This window comes from Danio rerio, chromosome 1, assembly GCF_052040795.2.
Source record: "Danio rerio strain M-AB ecotype USA chromosome 1, GRCz13ab, whole genome shotgun sequence".
Lineage (NCBI taxonomy): Eukaryota > Metazoa > Chordata > Actinopteri > Cypriniformes > Danionidae > Danio > Danio rerio.
Genome location: NC_141021.1, coordinates 32,085,903 through 32,106,477, shown reverse-complemented (window position 1 = coordinate 32,106,477; position 20,575 = coordinate 32,085,903). Strand labels below are relative to the sequence as shown.

Below are 20,575 nucleotides of genomic sequence, written 5' to 3'. Positions count from 1 at the left end.
AATTTACAGTTTATGTAAAAACATACAGACACCGAATTGCTACAGTACAGACATTATTTGCAAAAGCAATTCACTGCAAGATATATTAGAAGAAAAAGCACCGCCATTATAATAAAAAAAAAACAAAGTATTCTTTTATTCTGCCCGGTCTTCTGCATTTTGCCACATGTACTCATCTACATTACACTTGATATGGCCCGACACGGTAACTGTGGCCCTTTGGCCAATTATGTTTCTTCCACGGAGACATCCCCAGCCTCGTCAACATAGGTAATTCCATGTGGTATACTTGACTCCCCTCCAACTTCATGACTCTCTAAAAGTAATTAGACACAGTGTACGCAAATGCTGTACTGTATATCTACTGTATGTTCTAATGAACTCCAGGTTTATAGAGTAGTTTTCTGCAAAACACACTGTGTTTAGTACAGTACTGACTGTATTGCATAACCTTACCTGAACGCATTGGTGACGGAGTTCTTTGATGCACTCACTGTTCCTTTCAAAGACCATCAAGAATCCTCTTTTAGAACATATGATCATGCGTTTCGGAAAAACTCAACACATGAGTTTGGTTTCTAGATGGGAATCAGCTGTGATATGTGCAATAAGCTGTTTCTCATTGGCAATGGAAAAAATACAGAGAAGGTATATGTGTTTCAATTCACAATTCACTTTGACTTTAGCCTATATAAGTTCTGTTTAGAACATGGTGTTATCTGTTCTAACATACTGTGTGAAAGAATTTTTAAATTTGACTGTAATATTAAATTGTTTTAATCGTAGTTGAGCTTGTGTGTAAAAGAAGTTTAAACATTTTAAATTGGCGTTAACTGGATGCATTTTGTGTCAAAGCAACAAGAAATGTGTTACAGTTTTTTACAATGGCTATGACACTTTTGTCAACTTTTTTCATTTACTGTAACAAGTTTGCTAAACTCTTAACGCAGCAACACACTACTTTTCAAAATACTATAATAAACGAACACACTACACCATGTCTAACAAAACACTGCAATCATGTTTCAAAATGAAATTATTGTTCAAAACACAAACACATGTTCTCTTCCAACATAAACATTCAGTCAATCAGAACACACTGACAATAAAAACACTATCATCAGCTGACATTACAGAAACTCCATTAGTTTATGTGTCAGCTCTGCCCTTATTTTTGAAGTCTCGTTACAGTTTTGTTTCGTTGGGTTAAGTAAATGCATGCATTTTCTTTCATTTACGGCAAAAATTCTATACAAAACGAAGAAAAAAAAATGCTTTATAAAATTTACAGTTTATGTAAAAAAAAAAATACAGACACAGAATTTCTGCAGTACAGACTTTTTTGCAGAAGGACATCACTGCAAACAGAAAAAGCACCACAATTATAATAAAATAACAAAGTAATCTTTTATTCTGCCCGGTCTTTTGCCACATGTTCTCATCCACATTATACTTGATATCTTCTGTGGCCCGGCACGGTAACTGTGGCCCTTTGGCCTATGATGTTTTTCCTACGGCAACATCCCCAGCCTTGTCAACATTGAAAATTTCATGTGGTACTTGATTGGCCTCTAACTTCATGACTCTCTGAAAGTAATTAGACTCAGTGTATGCAAATGCTGTACTGTATATGTACTGTATGTACTAATGAACTCCAGGTTTAAAGAGTAGTTTACTGCAAAACACTTTGTATAGTACAGTAATGACTGTATTGCATAATCTTACATGGACGTATTGGTGACAGAGTTCTTTGATGTTCCTTTCAAAAACCTCAAGAGTCCTCTATTAGAACATATGATCATGTGATTGGAAAAACCAAAAAAAGACATGAGTGTGCTTTCTAGATATATATATATTTTTTTTTTTTTTCAGTTGCCAATGAGAAATAGCATATTGCGGTTATATAAATAAATAAAGAAATATATGGTCAAAAGTAAACAGCTGTTCTCATTGTGAATTGAAACACAAATATATTCCCTGTATTTTATTCAATTGCCAATGAGAAACAGCATATTGCGGTTATATAAATAAATAAATAAATAAATAAATGTATATATATATATATATATATATATATATATATATATATATATATATATATATATGTAAAATATATGTATAAAATAAATAAATATATATATATATATATATATATATATATATATGTGTGTGTGTGTGTGTGTGTGTGTGTGTGTGTGTGTGTGTGTGTGTGTGTATATATATATATATATATATATATATTTATTTATTTATTTTATACATATCTTTTACATATATATATATATATATATATATATATATATATATATATATATATATATATATATATATATATATATATATATATATTTATATACACATTTATTTGTTTATTTATTTATATAACCGCAATATGATGTTTCGCATTGGCAATTGAATAAAATACAGGGAATATATTTGTGTTTCAAATCACATTTAGAACAGCTGTTCACTTTGACCTTATCCTGTATAATTTCTGTTTAGAACATGGTGTTATCTGTTCTGACATACTGTGTTAAAGCATTTGTAAATTTGACTGTAAAATTACATTGCTTTGTTCTTGGTTGTGCTTGTGTGTAAAAGAAGTTAAAGCATTTTAAATTTGTGTTAACTGGATGCATTTTGTGTCAAAACAACAAGAAATGTGTTAATTGTATAGCCCACGAAGACGGATGTTGTGCTAACTGTGTTAAGAGTTTAGGAAACTTGTTAAATGTATTGATAAAAGTGTCATAGCAATTGTAAAAAACTGTAATTGTATAGCCAAAAAAGACAGACGTTGTGCTAATCGTGTTACGCGTTTAGGAAACTATTTAAATGTATTGAAAAAAGTGTCACAGCCATTGTAAAAAACTGTAAATAAGAGATTTTCTATTTTTAATTTCACATACAAATATCTGGCGCATCTTTACCTTTTAAGTAAATATCTACTGTTGCATATATATAAATATGTATTTTAACATGCATAGCTTGTGCATAATATACAGACCTAAACCTCTAAATCACAAACTTTTTGACCATTATACAGATGGAACAAATTCTGCACACATGCACTTTAGAGGATACAATTTAAAAATGTTATTTAAATTGAGGATGTGAAAGCCTTCAAAGTGAACAGATTAAGGATTAGTTAATAACTTTACTTATATACCGACCGGAATGTGTAAAAAAAAAGTCGTTATCATATGGACAAGTCTAAAAGAGCATTTCCAAAGATCCGACCCCGCAACCATACAGGACTAAGGCCAAAGAAGAAGAAGAAGAAGATATATATATAAAGAGACACAGAGGAGTCATTTACAACTTGCTATGTCTTAAGAATGGTTGATAATTCAACTTGTAAGATCATAAGACAAAGCTCACATATAACTTGACCACAAGAGAGAGTAGCTTCGATGCCCTCAGGCAAGCTGGTGGCGATACTTATTGAATGCTCTGGGAAGCAGCCAGACACGGATTAGCTGATCAACCATGCCAGGATTCAGCAACCAATAATCCGGAGTAGGGAGAAAAGGGCTAAGCAGAAGAATATACCCATATGCCAGTGTTTCCCATTGACCAGAGGGGGTACAGAGCATTGTTATGCTGTGGCATATGCTCCACTAAGGGGGTGCCAGGCACTGATGGTGGTTTGCCAGCATATTATAAGCTCTACTCATATGGACCTTCAGAGCTGGACTGTTTTATAAGAGCTAGATTGTATGCCAACTGTCAATGGCTGCTGCTGCTGCTGATTTACTACTGTAGGTTTTCCAAGAGCAAGAATACTCTGGGGTTCACTAAGCCCACTTACACTCACACACATACACAGCACTCAAAAATAGTCCTGCACACTCCTGCAACCATTGATGCTTGAAAAACTGTGTTTCTTTTCTTGCAGTCTAACAAAAGTGGTAAACTGTAATACGTTGGTTGATGCACTTTATTTGTAGTGCATCTATGCAATTACAGTCAACTTATCGAATAGACTACAAGTAAATTTAATAGTAAAAATACATTAACTGCTGTACAAGAGTTGTGTTCAGTTTTACGCTGGTAGCACAAAGTTTAGCATACTTTAAAAAGACTACAAAATTAACTACTGATATATTTGAAATGAGTTGATTTTAGTGCATAAGACACGGTGGCTCAATGGTTAGCATTGTTGCCTCTCAGTAAGAAGGTCGCTGGTTTGAGTTAGTTGGCAATTCTGTGTGGAGTTTGCATGTACTCTCCGGGTTAGCGTGGATTTCCTCTGGGTGCTCTGGTTTCGCCCACAATCCAAAGACATTTGCTTTAGATGAAATAAATAAACTAAATTGGCCATAGTGTATATGTGTATAGATGTATTGGTGAGACTATGCTTGTGTATTTTTCATTCATTCATTCATTCATTCATTCATTTTATTTTCAGCTTTATATTTTATTTTTGTCTTAATATCCTAAAATAATCCCCTTGAATCTAATCTGGTAAACGAAAGATATGAAAAAGAATAAATATTCAATATCAGTGACATCTTAACCTAATCTACCCTAATAATTTACCAAAAATACAAGGGTTGGTACAAACCATCTTACCTATTATATAGTATCTCTAGATGTGCAATGTATCTCTAAATCTCCGTGTTGTATGCCAGATGACAAAGGGTGCATTCTATCTATGCCCTCCTAACCATGCCCAGGCACGCTTCTGGTTCGTTTGAGAAATGGGAGTGCTCTGAATTGGGCTCAGGCACGGTTCAGTTTGCTGGACCTAGCCTAGTTGGAAGAGTTGTGCCAGGGTGCGGTTTACTTGCGCTTTGGCACGGTACATTGTAGTCTGAGTGCAAAGCACACCTGAGACTGAAACATAAGACATGACATCACTTTTAAGGGACTGTTTCATATGGATTTATTAATCATTCTTACTGATCAATGAACCCAAACTGTCATAGTTTATTAAAGACGCAAATCCCTCACTGCACGACAGCTTCACCTTCAGCAAACCTCCTAATACCTGCAGCACGAGGACTTTTATGATTATTTATGAGCATCAAAGTGGCTGAAACTGGTGTTGAGTTGTAGAGCAGGAACCAATCAGGATAAAGCAGTGACGGAATTAGTTGCAGCAGTGAAAAGAGAAACAGATAGTAACAGCAGTAGGCAGGACAAACAGAAGTAAACTGGGCTCGTAGAAAAAAAAACACAAAAAAACAGGAAATAATCAATACTGATCCTGATCCAGTGCTCCCTCATGCCTCAATTTGATACTGTAGGTGTCTGTACATACAATATATGGCTCACCATCTAGCTGTTTGTAACACATGAATTCATTCTTATTTCTCTCACCTCCTCTTTGCAGTCTTTATACTTTCCATTCAATTATGAGTGTGAGTTAGGAAATTAGTTTATTGTCACTTTTTCGTGTGTCTCTTGACAGATCATGTGGTGTGGAAACCTATATTGAGCTCTCTTTGACGTGCAGCCACACTGTAATAGTTAAGTAGACTTAAATATATCTCACCCTGTTTTAGCCCCAGCTGGATGATTATGTGGTGATGTTCTCTGAGTCACCTCTTTAAACACTATTTAGAGGATGGAAAGTGTGAAATCAATCATTATTCAAGAAACAAGAGATCAAGTCACCAAAGGTCTACAATTACAGAGGCTGCTGTTATGGCTTGTATTATAGTTATCTAGTATTCTGTAAGACAATGTAATGTAACCTGTTTAGGAAATGTAATGCAATAAATTATTTACAATGAAGTTTTTGTTTTTTATTTTTGTATTTGTACTTCCTATAGACAAATTACTATGTCTGTAAACATTCAGCACAGGGAGGTGGCAGGAAAAAAAACGGGAGCACTAGCATTTACAGCGAGGGAATGACATCCGATGCGGTACAGAGTTTGTTGTTGTCTAAGAAATAAAATTCATTGATTATATATTGTATTTAATATTTACATAATGCTTTCAGCGTATTATAACAGCTCGTCACCCAGCACTGATAAGCACAGTGATTTGGCAAAAATTAACATTAAAGTGAGCGATGTTCATCTGACAGGTCCATTTGCTAGCACCCTCCCAATGAATATTGGATACGATGAAATGACCAAGCATCCAGCCCGAAATATACAATCTCATTATAAATATTCAATCTCCAGGTGATTTAATAAGAGAGAAGTTGAAGGCCTACAAGTCTTTGGATGCCAACAATGTTGTTTTGTGTGGTCATGAGCCAGATATAATGTTGCATGATTACCAGATTCAACACTATGTAGTGCTAAAGACCGAGGTTCTGCCTAGCCAAAGACAAAGAAAAAAGACAGAACTGTACAAGGCCTGGGTAATTAATCATCGTAATTAATAAAATATTATTATTATTATTATTATTATCATTATGTAGTAGTAGTAGTAGTAGTAGTAGTAGTATGGATAAACAAACAAACATCCTTATATTTGTGTTTTTTCTTTCTTTTAGGTTGCCTAAAAAAATTGTATCCATTGTACCCTTTACTTACTTAATCTATCAATCAGGAACAAAGAAACATTTGAAATAAGAGGGCTAGTAAATTCTGGCATAATATTCTTACTTACTTTAGGTGAGCTATGTGACAAAAGGCTTTTTTGTTTTAGTTTTTTTACCTCTAAAGGATACCCAATGATGAATTAAAGCCTAGAATAGAGAGATGGAAGTCTCTATTCTCTAAAGTATTTTAAAAACCTGTCTTGGAGATTAAAGAAAGTAAATCTGCATGAAGTCGCAAGGCTCTTGTTGATTGGTTGACGTCAAACTCACAGTGACACTCATTAAGCTGCTATACAGTCTCCTTGACAACCTATACTCAAAGGCAATGCTGACCCATACAGTGGTGTTCTGACCTTTATCACAGACACAACTGCATGCTATAGTCAGTAGCAGTCTTCCTTTTCTTAAATAAATCGCATTAACAATGAAGATTATTTTTTTATTCTCTAAAATGAATGAGTATTGTACAGTTAGCATGTAAACTAAAGATGGGTAAAAAAGTATTTAAGAAGAACTGAGCCACACTAAAACGGTGCTATGTGTGTAAGATGAGCAGCCTGCAGAAAAGGATGCAAAAGCAACACTATGAGAAGATTACTGGAGAATAGCTGAATATGTAAAGCACTGAGTGTATGTGAAAATACACATATGAAGCTATATCTGTGAGAGGCTTTCAATTGAATCAGTGAAATATTATCAAGTTAATGTACCATCTTGAAAATGTATGTAAATACTCAGGAGACGTTATGATGATAACAGTGAATTTATGGAGATCTATAGAGAGACAAATGTATACAAACATTTGCTTGCACTGTGGAGTGTGCAGGGCCAAGAATAACATGAGCACCTAAACATGACCCTCTCATTCAAGGAAAACACCCTAAGATGGTCACATTTGAACACAAGATGCCAGGAAGGTGAGGGAAGAAAATCTGTAGTAAGAGGGCACAGAAAAGAGACACTTCAGATTGTCAAGAAGAGACTTTAGGTTATGGTTAATTAATGGGAATGCTGAAAGCTACAACAACAACAGAACATAGATTACTGGAGTACATTTTTGTCTTTACATATATGTTTGTTTGTTTGTTTGTTTGTTTGTTTGTTTGTTTGTTTGTTTGTTTGTTTGTTTGTTTGTTTGTTTGTTTGTTTGTTTGTTTAAAATGATGCCAAAAAACTTGAAAAGAAAACAAGTGGTCACTGGTAGACACATTGTAAATGTAAGCATCCATGTTTTGCTCAGGCACATTTATACAGACTCCTATTTGCAGTGCCACTGAAATAATAAAGCTCTGAGACACTGACCTTCATTGCGGTTGTGTCCCTCACTGGAAAACTGCTGCAGCAGCTCATGGCAGGCTTTTATGAACAAGCAAACATGCTCAGCATTCTAATGCAACCATGGAGACCTGACCCCAGCCACAGAAATAACCTTTTAGCTCCACCCATCACTCTAATCCCATCCAATATACTGCTTTATTTTAACGAACAGGGGTAGCAGGTGGTCTAAATACCAGCCAGAGTTTAACTGAATAGTATTCCTTCCCTATCAATGCATTATACAAACTATAAAATATAAAGAGTTTAAATGTTGCATGTGACTGAATCCACAATTGAAGGGCGAAAAATTATGTGTGAAAAATTTCAGCACATTTCAGTCTCTACATGCTACACTAAATTTGAACCTGAACAAAAAGATTGTAAACATCATGGTGAGGTGTATATTTAGAATGGGGAACAACTACCTGATAAGCTGGATGCCATCCATTAGGATGATTAAAAAAGAACCCGATTATGCAAAGCTTGAAGTGAATGGGCCTGGCTCAAATATTGAAAACACACATACACACACATTCACAATCTCTCTTTCTTTCTTTCTTACATGAGAAAAAAATCAGTTTGTACTGTAGCTCTTGTTACAGTATGCTTCATATCTACTCACTTTTTTATCTTATTCTTTCTTATATATAAGCTGAACATATAAGCTGAATATGTTCCACAATCTGAAACAAACATTTTTATCAAAAATACAAGTACAAATTAAGGTAGAGTATAAATCTGATGTAGCAGATGACAGATAGATTATTTCTAATATAATCATCCAGAGTGGTTTTTGGTTGTCATCAATATTTGTCCTGTGTAAATCCAGATCTATATTATGTTGGTGTTACATCTAGATAAAACAAAAATAGGTCTTACAAAACAGCCTTCTGATAGTCATCTTCTGTTAGCTGAAACTAATAAATGCCATGTTAAAATAAAACCGAGAAAAACAAAGTGGCTCTTCCATCCACCATAAGCAGTAATAAAGGGATAGTATTAATGAGACATAGAGAAAGACTGTTTTCTTTTTCTAAACTAAAAGGACAAAGCAAACACGTGCCTTCATAAACATGATAACAGCAAAGGGTCTTCTGTTTTATATAATTTGCATCACTTCCATGGCCACAGGTGTGTAAAATCAAGTGCATAGGCATGCAGACTGCTTCTACAAATATTTGTGAAAGAACAGGTCATTTGCAGGAGTTCAGTGAATTTGAGCATAGTTCCATGCAGCCACCTGTGCAATAAGTTCATTCATGAACGCACTGCTTAATATTGCACAGGCAACTGTTAGTGGTATTACAACAAACCGGTATTAGTTGGTAAAAGGAACTTTTGATGATTCAGTATACCATGATATTTTGGACAATTTCATACTCCCAAATTTCTGGGAACAGTTTCAGGGTGGCCCATTGCAACATGACTGAGCACTAGTGTACAAAGCAAGGTCCATAAAGATGTGGAAGCATTTGGTGAGGAGAAACTTAACTGGCCTGCACAGAGTCCTGGTCTTAACTCTATAGAACTCATTTGGGCTGAATTAGACAACATAGACTCATTCTGAAAGCATGCCCCCCTAATATACATTGCTGGAGATGGCAAATCATTTAGCTAGGAGTGCGCATGGCTGCATTTTGTCTTAAAACAAACACTACAGGGCGCCGCTTATGTCCATATGAATGGCTTTTTCAATGTCACCGCTTTTTCTAGTGGTTTCCCGCATACATTGGTGGACTAGTGACGTGGCCCAGAGTAGGTAAAGAACGGTTCATCCTGAGGATCTGGGAACTCATTCTTCTCCTGAAAGAAATTGTTGAACTTGTTGTCTTTTGCATACTTAGAGTGCAAAATATCTGAACACTTTAATCGGTTCAAATTACTTTTTTCCAGAGAGATTGATGTTTTGCCATAACTTCAATTTATTGGAATTTTATCCAGTGATGATCCATCTATTTCGTCCACCTGTTTCATTTTTTAAGCAAGTAGCTAGGCACACTCACTGTTTCAAAAACATCATCAATACTTTGGCCAGAAAACATCAGCTCATGGTTGTTCAATTTATGCAGTCGTCCCAGTTCGATGAATTACCTGTAGAGGTTACTTGCACTTCAGCTGTCCTTGTCGATGTTCTCCATGAAGACATTGCTCACACTTCTAACCAAAGATACCCGGACACTTCTGCTATTAAATTAGCTCAGACAGTATTTTCTAATGGCATAAAGTACACAAAGGGCATGATCACTGTGCATGGAAGGAATAGTGGGCTGCCTGATTTTGCAGAAATAGTGGAGATTTGTGTTTTGAAAGATGAAATAGCTTTTTATGGCAAAACAGGTTCTTGGTACAATGAGCACTATTGATCCTTTGAATTGGATCCACCTCCAAGGGTTTCATCCATAGAGCTGGGAGAATTGGCAGACCGTGATCCTCTCTGTGATTCTAAAGTTGGTGCTATCTGTATAGTTACCTTAAAAAGCTACAAACACGCTGTTTGACCAGTTGTCTTTTTTCTTTTTTAGAGTTATTGATCAAACAGTGAAAATGAGTGCTCCTGAATAGTTCAAAATCGTTCTAGGACACAGTGATTCATTAAAGATACACAAGTCTGTTGAGGAATTTAAATCTGAGATCAGGAAACAATGTGGTGTTACAGGCGATTTCAGGCTGCAGTATCTTGATATGGACTTTGATGATTTTTTTTAAATCTTACCTCAACTGTCATGGCAGACACTGATATACGCTCATCAACTCAATCTTATTGACCATCTTGCTTGCCAGTTCTGCCTCAACTTCTGAGCTGTCTTCCTCAAAGCTGAGGAGTGAAACCTGGCCAACTAACTTTCCAATCCCTACATTTCCTTATGAGGTAGAGCTGGAACTGCAGAAAGCCCATGATGAGTTACTTTACTGAACATAGAATCAAAACCCAAACTAAAATTCTGAAATTCTGAAATCCTTGGCTGCAGAACTAGTGAAGTACAAAGTGTACCCTATGACTAAATAATACAAAGAGGTTGCAAAAGCGCTGATTACAAAGCATCCATGCCTACAGGAAAAGGGATCAGGGATCGGTTCTATGGCTGGAAAATCAGTCTACGAACTATCAGCGTACACTGTGAGCAGTTAGCTGTTCTGAAGTAATGATAAGTTCTTTAAAACACAAACATAGTGAAACTACAAAACCAAACCAAGTCAAAAAGCCAAAGAAGGCTGAAGTCAGTTTTTACACTGATTATTCAGCTGAAGAGAACAAACAAAGCCTAGAGGAAGAGGTTCAGAAAAGGGACAACCATCAAATTATTAAAAACAAAATGGAAAAAAAAAATTCTCCAGAAGACATGAATTGATTGAAGAGATGCACTTTAATGTTGACTTCAAAAGCAGATGGCCAGCTCTGTTTTGTGAACATGAGATAAATAAAATATTATAACTACTTATGCCTTTAATAGTTGAATGATTAAATGATGAAACAAATATAGTAATTAATTTACCTAACTCAATTTAATAGTGCTTTTTTCATGTCCATGCAGTGTTAGCCTAAATGCTTTTGTGTTCAGATGTCAATAAATATGAATATATATTTTTTAAACTTGAAAGCTATCCTTATTATAATCTGTCTTAAATCTACAGATTGATGCTGAGTTCAGTCAAATCACTACTGTCTCACTAATTCAAACATTTATGTTAAAGCTGGATGGTTACACAAGCAAGCTGGCCAGCACCTACCTTAAAACAGGAGAAATTGCAGGACGTAAAATTTGCAAAATGATGGTTACCATTGATCAGGTTTGTTCTGTATTAATGATGTTTGTAAATAATTACCACTTTAGTGTGGTGTTTTTTTATTGTCTATAATTAATGTCTCTCTTCTACAGAATTATATTATTTTAACTCTGAGAGCTTGCATTCTCAGAGCACTTCTGTGTATCTTAATGAAGACTATGAAAACCTCACGAAGGAGTTCTCAGGCAGTGAATATTTAAACCATATAAATTCCCATAATATAGTCAAGAAATATCAATACACAAAGTTTATTTAACTTGGGATTGTCAAAAGTACGAACTTCGGTACCAGTCAGTACTGAAATTTAAAGATTGTGATTATGCCAGCATTTCCTGGGGGAATTTTGAGCACTCCTGAGCAGATTCTGAAGCAGCTGATTGACCATCACATAATCAACACATGATTCTCATTGGCTACAATATTGCTTCACCTTCTTGACCGAGTGCTTACAAAGATTACGTTCACACATGGTAGCTTTTGAAGATTTGTCTCTTGTTTTGCAGATTCGTTTAAGCAGATATATTAAAGATCCGGGTTAAGCAATTATCAGTTTTCACAATCACAGTCACATAGTTAATACAAAATGTTCCAAAATTTACAACCTGTATTTTTGATGGAATTAACTTGACTATAAACAGTGTTACTTTTTTGTGTTTTGTACACAACCTTCAAAAATAAAGGAAGAAATAGAGGAAGAAGCTTTTTTGTGACATTTTTAATTGTTTCTGGTTTGAAAGGTAGGGGCCAGTTTTAATGTTATCTTTGTTGATAGCACCAAATTTTTAAATGGAATTCGGCAGCTTTAACTGGTAAAATTGTTTGTGGCTATTTACAAAGATTAGAAGTCAGTTTCAATATTTTCTTTATCAATGGTTTGAACAATTTAAGATATCAAAAATTGAGCACTGTAGTATTTGCGACATGCTGCCTGTCCAAAACGTTCCTTTTCTATTTCCAATAAAGTTTATTTACAATATTTGAAGGCAGTTGCACATAGTAAAAGAACATTTTAGTCAATAGTAAACATTCATAGTTTTTTTTTTTTTTCTTTTTGAAACAAACTGCTATTTTTGTGGTGGGTTTAGCTTAAATGATTTGTAATATCAGCAATTGAGCACTGTAGCATTTTGTGACAGGCTGCCTGTCTTAAAAAAAAATTACTCTTTATTTTTTTTAAGTCAAATTTTTATTACAATATTTGAAGGAAGTGGCAAGAAGTGGTACTTCAGAACGGTCACTACATTCAACTGTTATTTTTACTGTTTGCGGATGTTTACAAAAATAGGCCAGTTTGAATGTTCAATGCTATTGATTGTAAAGATCAGAAATGGAGTTTAGCAGTATTTTAGGGCAGGCTGCCTAATTTTAACATTCTGTGTATTTAATCTTTCTAAGCTGGAGTATTTTTAAATTATTGATGCCAGTTGAACTTTAAAAGACCTCATAAATAATGTTTACTTCAAAACTTTTGATGTTTTAGTGTATTTGTTTCAAGGGACCTGTGAAATTGAAATTGTTTCATGGGTTTTAGCAGTTGTATATTGCAAAACCTTGCAAAGAAAATAAATTAATTTTGATTAAAATATGTTTGATTATTTAGGTTTTACACTTGTAGAGCACATACTTTAAAAGTGAATTAAAAAGTGTTCACCATACATGCTAAAAGTTCATAATTCTAACATAACATTAATAAAAAAGAATTAGAATCTCTATTCTCGTCAAGGTGAAAAGTAGTGAGTTGTAATGTTATGATGGAGCGTAAGGGTGAAATTAGCACTGAAGATTTGAGGCAGGAATTGATTTGAACTGCAAATCAGCTTTGCACACACCTGGCAACCCAGGCTGGGCTTAGGAGTCGCGCGTGTAACTTGTTTAACTTAGTTGTCGTTTTTGTACTGGAGTTCAGCTACTGCCGTATCCAACAGTGGTTACAACTGCAGACACACACATTAACCATGCTTCATATTTATGCGATAAAATAACACTTCATGTGAAGTATCATGTGAAGTATTCCTACTTCAGACGCATTATTGAAGTGCAAAGTAAAGAGCGTAATCAAACTATCACCGTCATGTAGGTCTTTTAGTCGCATTTTGCGACAGGATGAGACATACACACACGACTGTTTGACACTGTTCTCTACACCTACAGAGTCAGTAAAAGACCATAGACACATTTGCATGCGCTCACACACACACACACAGTGAGCTTCAGGAGACTCGAGACACACACCTTCATCATCACAGAACACGTTTATACTATTGGTGTGTGGTATTAAATTACATAAAAACAACTCTCTCCTTTCAGTCCTTACTTTATATCTGCATTCAGTAGCTCAGACTTTGTGATGGGGGCGTGATCAAAAATCTTGCTGTATGAAAGTAAAACTGCTATTAAAATTTAAAATGAAATACAAAATTACATGAATTTTAAGTTCAATTTAAGGAAAGGAGGTTGATTCCTTATGTCAAATTGTTCCAGGGAGAAGCCCGTCAGTAGAATTTATAGCTAAATATTTAGCAGTGTTTGCATGTCCTTTACAGCATAGAATTCATAAAAATAGAAAAAATATAATAAATACTATCTATTACAAGCACCTAAATTGTTTTGCAGTATAGGATTTTTTTTTCAGTTAAATAAAAATAAAATTTCCATTCATATATTAGCACATATTTTGTTGCCCCCTTTTGTTTTGTTTTTTCTATTTTAAATATATACTGTATATAGTATAACTGTATATAAATATATACAGTTGAAGTCAGAATTATTAGCCCCTTTTGTTTTGTTTTTTCTATTTTAAATATTTCCCAAATTATGTTTAACAGAGCAAAGAAAATTTCACAGTATGTCTGATAATATTTTTTCTTCTGGAGGAAGTCTTGTTTGTTTTATTTCGGCTAGAACAAAAGCAAAAGCCCCTTTAAGCTCATTTGTTTTTTTGTTTTTTTGTTTTTTTTGATAGTCTACAGAACAAACTATTATTATAATTTATTTAATTTATACAAATTGGAGAAAAACACACACACACACACGTGTGTGTGTGTGTGTGTGTGTGTGTGTGTGTGTGTGTGTGTGTGTGTGTGTGTGTGTGTGTGTGGTATTTTTGAATAGAAGACTCCTAGAATAGCATACTATTGAGTTTATTTCTCTAATTACAACCACCTGCCTTTGTTCAATTGGTTGCTACCTATATGTGTAGTATTTTCAAAGAAACAAAACCTTTAGCGCATTTACACAATAGGCTACAAATTCAAACACAGACAAAAGCAACAGTGTTTCCCACACTCCAATGCAGTGATTGGAAGATGCCGAATTAAATCAGCCTGAAGGCTGATCTAGCTGTCAGAGACAACATGTCACAGTGATTACCCTTCCCCTCATTTTCTATCTCTCTGTCTTTCTTTCTGTCTCTATTTCTCGCTGCTTAATCACAGCTGTGACTGGCTTTCCCTTGCAGCTGCTTGCTAGAGGCTCTGACTGACTCTTGCCCCTTCCCTCTACATTATGGTCTTCATTCACACTTACTGGTAGTTTGTCAAGCCGCAATACCATGATTTGACAGTTATGTTAATGCAGGAAAAAGTCTGTTTTCTAAGGGTGAGAAGGTGATCATGTGGTAGCATAAGTCAATTGTAGCCTACAAATTTGTGATAACTTATCAACAAGTTGATAGACACTCTCACTGAGATGACTCAAACGCTTTTGACAGGTACAAAAGTAGAAGCAAACACCCATTTTCATGATTATCATTGGTGTAATGATCTAGAGAAAACTGCATGCCCCTGCCTGCATCAAAAAACATGTACCCTTCAACTTAACCTTAGCATGTTTCAGCACCACGGACAGCGAAGAGCCAAGCAGCAAAGACGGACTCTATGCGGGCGCGTCGGTGGTGGTGCTGTGAGAAAGCCTTTGTGAGGAGTCCTTTGCCAGCTGAACCAGTGAACAAACAAATCAAGCCACCCACTTAATCAGCAGCTTATCTATGTCTCTTTCATTTAAAAGACAACTTACAAGCTCTCGGTAAATGTTTGACCATTAATTATACACAGCAACACAAACGTAAAGAGTAAGGCAAGATCGCTTCCTTATCAGCACTCAGGAGCTATACACAGTGTCGTTTTTTTTTCGTCGCCCATGAGTAATCCATTAAAGATGACAGCAGGAGCTCGAAAATTAACCTTAATGTCAAGTTTATGGCAGTTAAGAGGGCACCCTGTTGCAGCGAGCGCAGAGTGCTGTGCAAACACGACAAATGAGCGAGGGAAAAGACTCTTGTGACAGATTAGCTGAGAAAGCACTAGTGCCCTATTAGCGTTATTGAAATGTAGTCTGCTCAGTGTGGTGGACGACGTGAATGAACACCTGGCGGAGCAGCTCTATTCAGTTCCGAGACACGCCACACGGGCACCTGCGTGCTATAGAATGACGCACGCACGCTGAAAGATTGGCTTTGCAGCTTTTGTCCATTGACACAGTAACCTTGAATCAGCAGAAACATTCATTTGCCTCCGTAAAATTAGACCAGAACAATGCGTGTTGTTCACGCTCCCCAGCATTGAATATAAAAATAAGATAGCAAGCAAAAGAAAAGTTTCCAACGAATGAGATGAGAGCAAAGTTGGCATCAACAAGCGAAGCGAAATGCACTTTTAACCCCCTAAAACATCATCATCATCATGATCATCATCACCACGTTACTGTCAGCAGTTACCATGACGACTGAGAACGAAGAACCAACTCTGCTGTACAAAAGCGAGAGATCCAGATCATAAATTCCTACCTTGCATTCTTCCATGCAGGTCCTCACTGAGTACACATCCGTCTCGTATTTGTCTGTCATCATCTCAAATTCCTCATATTTCTCCTGTGCGTGCAGGTCGTAACGCTGGTATGCTTGAACACACAGACTGCATCTGTTTTGATCGCCGTCCATGACCGCGTCGAGGCTGCAGTTCAAATTGTCCGGACTTAATGATCCATAAAGCAAATCCATAAGGGAGTACGAATTACAAAAGGAAAGGTACAAATCGCTCATGTTCACCCACCGCGTCCCCTCCGTTTCCGAAAGGCCCCTGCACAAGTGGTCGGCGTCGACAAAAGTGAAGCAGTTTTCAGACAAACTATCCGTGTGGCAAGTTTCAAGTTGCCACAAAGGTTTGGTAGAATTGACTACAAAAATAGCATCTTCGTTTCTTCTGAGGCTGCTGTGTGTTGGAGGGAGGTCGGGTCTGTGGTTTGCGCTCATGTCCTCTGATGCTAACTTGTCTCGGGTCCTTGTCATTTTGGCCTCGGCGCAGAACCACAGATGATCAGAAAGCAGAACGGTTAGAAATAAGAGGGACGCTAAGGACAGTCGCCATCGCTGGGCCCTCTCGGAGTCGGTGAATGGCTTCTCGTTCTCGCGGGGAGCACACCAATTTTTTAAGCCGTTATCTCGCTGCCGACACTTTCGAGCACCGCTGGTCATATTTTAGGAAAGCGCAGCGCTGGCTGACTCCACCGTGAGGGCTTTTCTGCCACAATAGTCATTGACGGGAGGTCTGCCTTGAGTTTTGCCTACTAAACGATGGCTAACGAGCGTTCGTTGCTCACCTCCGCGATTAACTGCAATTTCCAATCAGTCGCTGTGTTCAGGGGGATTATTGGTTTCATTGTCGTATCCCCTCTTTCCGTCCTCCTCCGGAGAAAAACCCAGCTATCTGTAGCAACATGTCTCTCCCTGCTCGTCTGTCATGGGTTCCGCTCTTACCGTTTGCGCAGAGCCGCTACAACACGGAAAAGCCACTGTCTGGCCGCTCGCTCTGATTCTGGAGAAAAGCGCAAGGACTCCTCGTTTCACCACGCCGAATTTCGCCTCCTCGGTCCGACAAGGTGGGATCTTTCCTCGCCAAAGGATCCAAAGTCATTTTGCCAGATGTTAAGTTGCCGCCATGTTCGTTTTGAAAGAGTTCTTCAAAGAGTGCAGGGTCATTTGCGTCAGCTCATGCAGTAAGGTCGATTCATCATAGCGAACCGGCGAATAAGCAAACTGTTCATATAGGCTGCGCATCATGGAAAGATATAACATGGTTGGCATCTAACAGATGTCCGCTTTATCATTGTTTTAGATTCTTTGACTTAGATTTGCTGTATTTACATCAACAGGTAGAATAGCTGCAAAATGGCTTACAGACTGTCAAACCGTGCTATTAAGGTATAGTTTACCTAGAAAAAGCATTCTGTCATCCTTTACTCGCCAAACCTGTTTGACTTTCTTTCTCTCTGTGAATCTACTTAGAAAAACATAAATCATCAATAGGCAGTGAAGGTCGGCAGAGTAAAATGTTGATTGACTCATTCATTCGTTCATTGTCTAAGCATATATTTGATTAATAAGATTAATTTGATTAATATACATAATTAAAGTGTATACTATATTTAACTCAATTTAATTGCACAGCAAAAAAAAAAAAAACTGAACACATTTTTTTACTTGGTGATTAGCATTTTAAATTTTTTTGGTTTGTTTATGTTTGTCTTCCATTGCACAGCAATATGGTATGTGTGAACCTGTCACATTTGCACAAATTGACAAACATACACTCACACACCATATAATGACATGAAGCCTGACAATTGAGAGCTGTCTAATCAACAACATATGTGTTTGTGTTTGTGATTGCAAAATGCATTTTCTTTACATCTCTTCTATTCTCTAATCTGCAACATGAGGTTTGATGAAAACAGAAGGCAAACACAAAAGCGTCACATGAAATGCATATTAATTAGAAATCTCAAAGAGTACAAAATAAGGTAAAGCACAGAAAGAAAACACTTGACATTTAAACATATCTTATGAACATAGTGGTTTTGTTTATTTGACTCCACTATTATTTGTTATTTCTAGTCATTAACTGTTATTAGCCAAGCTACAATTAAGACGTGCATTCACTTTAGAGTAGCAATTACTGATATTACCCTTACCCTCCTCCCAGCAGTATTTATCAGCTACAGGCGCATGCTGGCTACTGTCACTTGTCGCAACAGCCTTTTATTTGCAAATGCAAATAGTTTGTATTAGATAAAACAATAGTTATCTTAACTACTCTTTATTACAAATAATTTAGCTTTAATTTAAAAGACATTGAAAATTATTAGCAAAATCGCCTCAAAGCAAGAAGGTCGTAGTGTATGTGTGTGAATACAAGAGTGTATGGGTGTTTTCCAGTGTTGGGTTGTGGCTGGAAGGACATCTGCTGCGTAAAACATGCGCTATATAAGTTGGCGTTTCATTCCGCTGTGGCAACCCTAGAGTAATAAAGAGACTAAGCCGAAAAGAAAATGAATCAATAAATGAATGGAAACTTTTGTAGAATTATATTGATACTACTGATCTTGAAGCAGAAGAGGCATAACCAATTTTTCTTTTTGTACATTTACTGTATTATTTCATAATGACCTCATTTAACTTTTATGATTTATTTTAAAAGATCATCTGTACTTTGTTGTGTTGAATGGTTGGTATAATAGGGGATAGAGGATTAGGGTGTGATAAAAAACAGCAATGGTATTACTAATTTTTGTATGTGATGTTATGTCTGCACAAAATGTTGATAGACATAATTGAAGAATAAAAATATGAAACTGAAACATGAAAATATGAAAAAAATATGAAACTGAAACATTTGTTGTACTCATGCAGAATTAACACCATATCGTTTATCATTTGAAAATAACTTTATATCTACAGAAGTGTGAAAAGGTGTTTGCCCCTTATTAATTTCTTGCATGATTGTCACACTTTAATGTTTCAGATCATCAAACAAAATTAAATGTTAGTCAAAGATAACACAAGTAAACATAAGCAATTTTTAAATGAAGGTTTTTATTATTGTGAGAAACCAAAATCTAAACTCTATAGCCCTGTGTGAAAGTGTTTACCCCCTGTTAAAACATACCTTAACTCTGGTTTTTCAAACTTAAGTTCAATTTTTATAGCCACATCCAAACCTGATTACTGCCGCACTTGTTCGCAATCAAAAAATCACTTAAATAGGACCTGCCTGACAAGAAGTAGACCAAAAGATCATCAAAAGCTAGACATCATGCTGAGATCCAAATAGATTTAAAAAATAAATGAAACAGAAAATAACTGAAATCTACCAGTCTGGAAAAGGTTATAAAACCATTTCTAAAGCATTGAGACTGGAGTTAACCAGAGAGCCATTATATAAAAATAGAAAGACATGGAACGGGCGAGAACCTTCCCAGGATTGGCTGGCCAACCAAACTTATACCAAGAGCGCAGTGACAACTTATCCAAGAGGTCAAAAGGCCCCACAACAACATCCAAAGTATTGCAGGTCTCACTTGCTTAATTTAAGGTGCGCTTATGACTGCTGTGAACAAAATGAACATTCAGCCTTGTCTCAGTTTTACCAGAAATCATGATGATCCTCAAGACTTCTGGGAAATACTCTATGGACTGACCAGGCATGTGTCCCATTATACCAACGGTAAAATGTGGTGATGGCATTATAATGGTCTGTTGCTGTTTTGCTATTTCAGAACCTGAAAGACTTGCTGTGATAAATGAAACCAAATTCTGCTGTATACCAAAACAGCCTAAAGGAGAATTGTCGGCCATCTGATCTCGAGCTGAAGCTAACTTGGGTTCTGCAGCAGGACAATTGATCCAAAGCACACCAGCTGTGTAGTTTTGTATTTTGTGTTCCATTATGATGAATAGTGTATTGAATTGTGTTATCATTGACTACTATTTTAGTTTGTTTGATGATCTGAAACATTAAAGTGCATGTGACAAATATGCAAAAAAAAAAGAGAAATCATTAAAGGACAAAACACTTTTTTGCACCACTGCATATACTAGACAATAATAAGCATATGAATAAGCATAAGATATGCACTTGAAACATAGTATTGAAAGCTTTTCTGTTGATTTTGTTACTCTTTGCCATATCCATT

The 20,575-nt window shown here is 36.1% G+C and overlaps 1 protein-coding gene across 1 annotated transcript in view; it reads right to left on the bottom strand.

Moving 5' to 3' along the window:
• The window catches only part of nalf1a (NALCN channel auxiliary factor 1a), a 106,868-nt gene extending 89,303 nt beyond the window's left edge, over positions 1-17,565 (bottom strand). The window contains exon 1 of the mRNA XM_087237276.1: positions 16,392-17,565. Within this exon, the coding sequence (XP_087093402.1) occupies positions 16,392-17,078 (687 nt within the window). The 5' untranslated portion in view covers positions 17,079-17,565. The remainder of the gene's footprint in view (positions 1-16,391) is intronic.
• Positions 17,566-20,575: the final 3,010 nt, after the last annotated feature.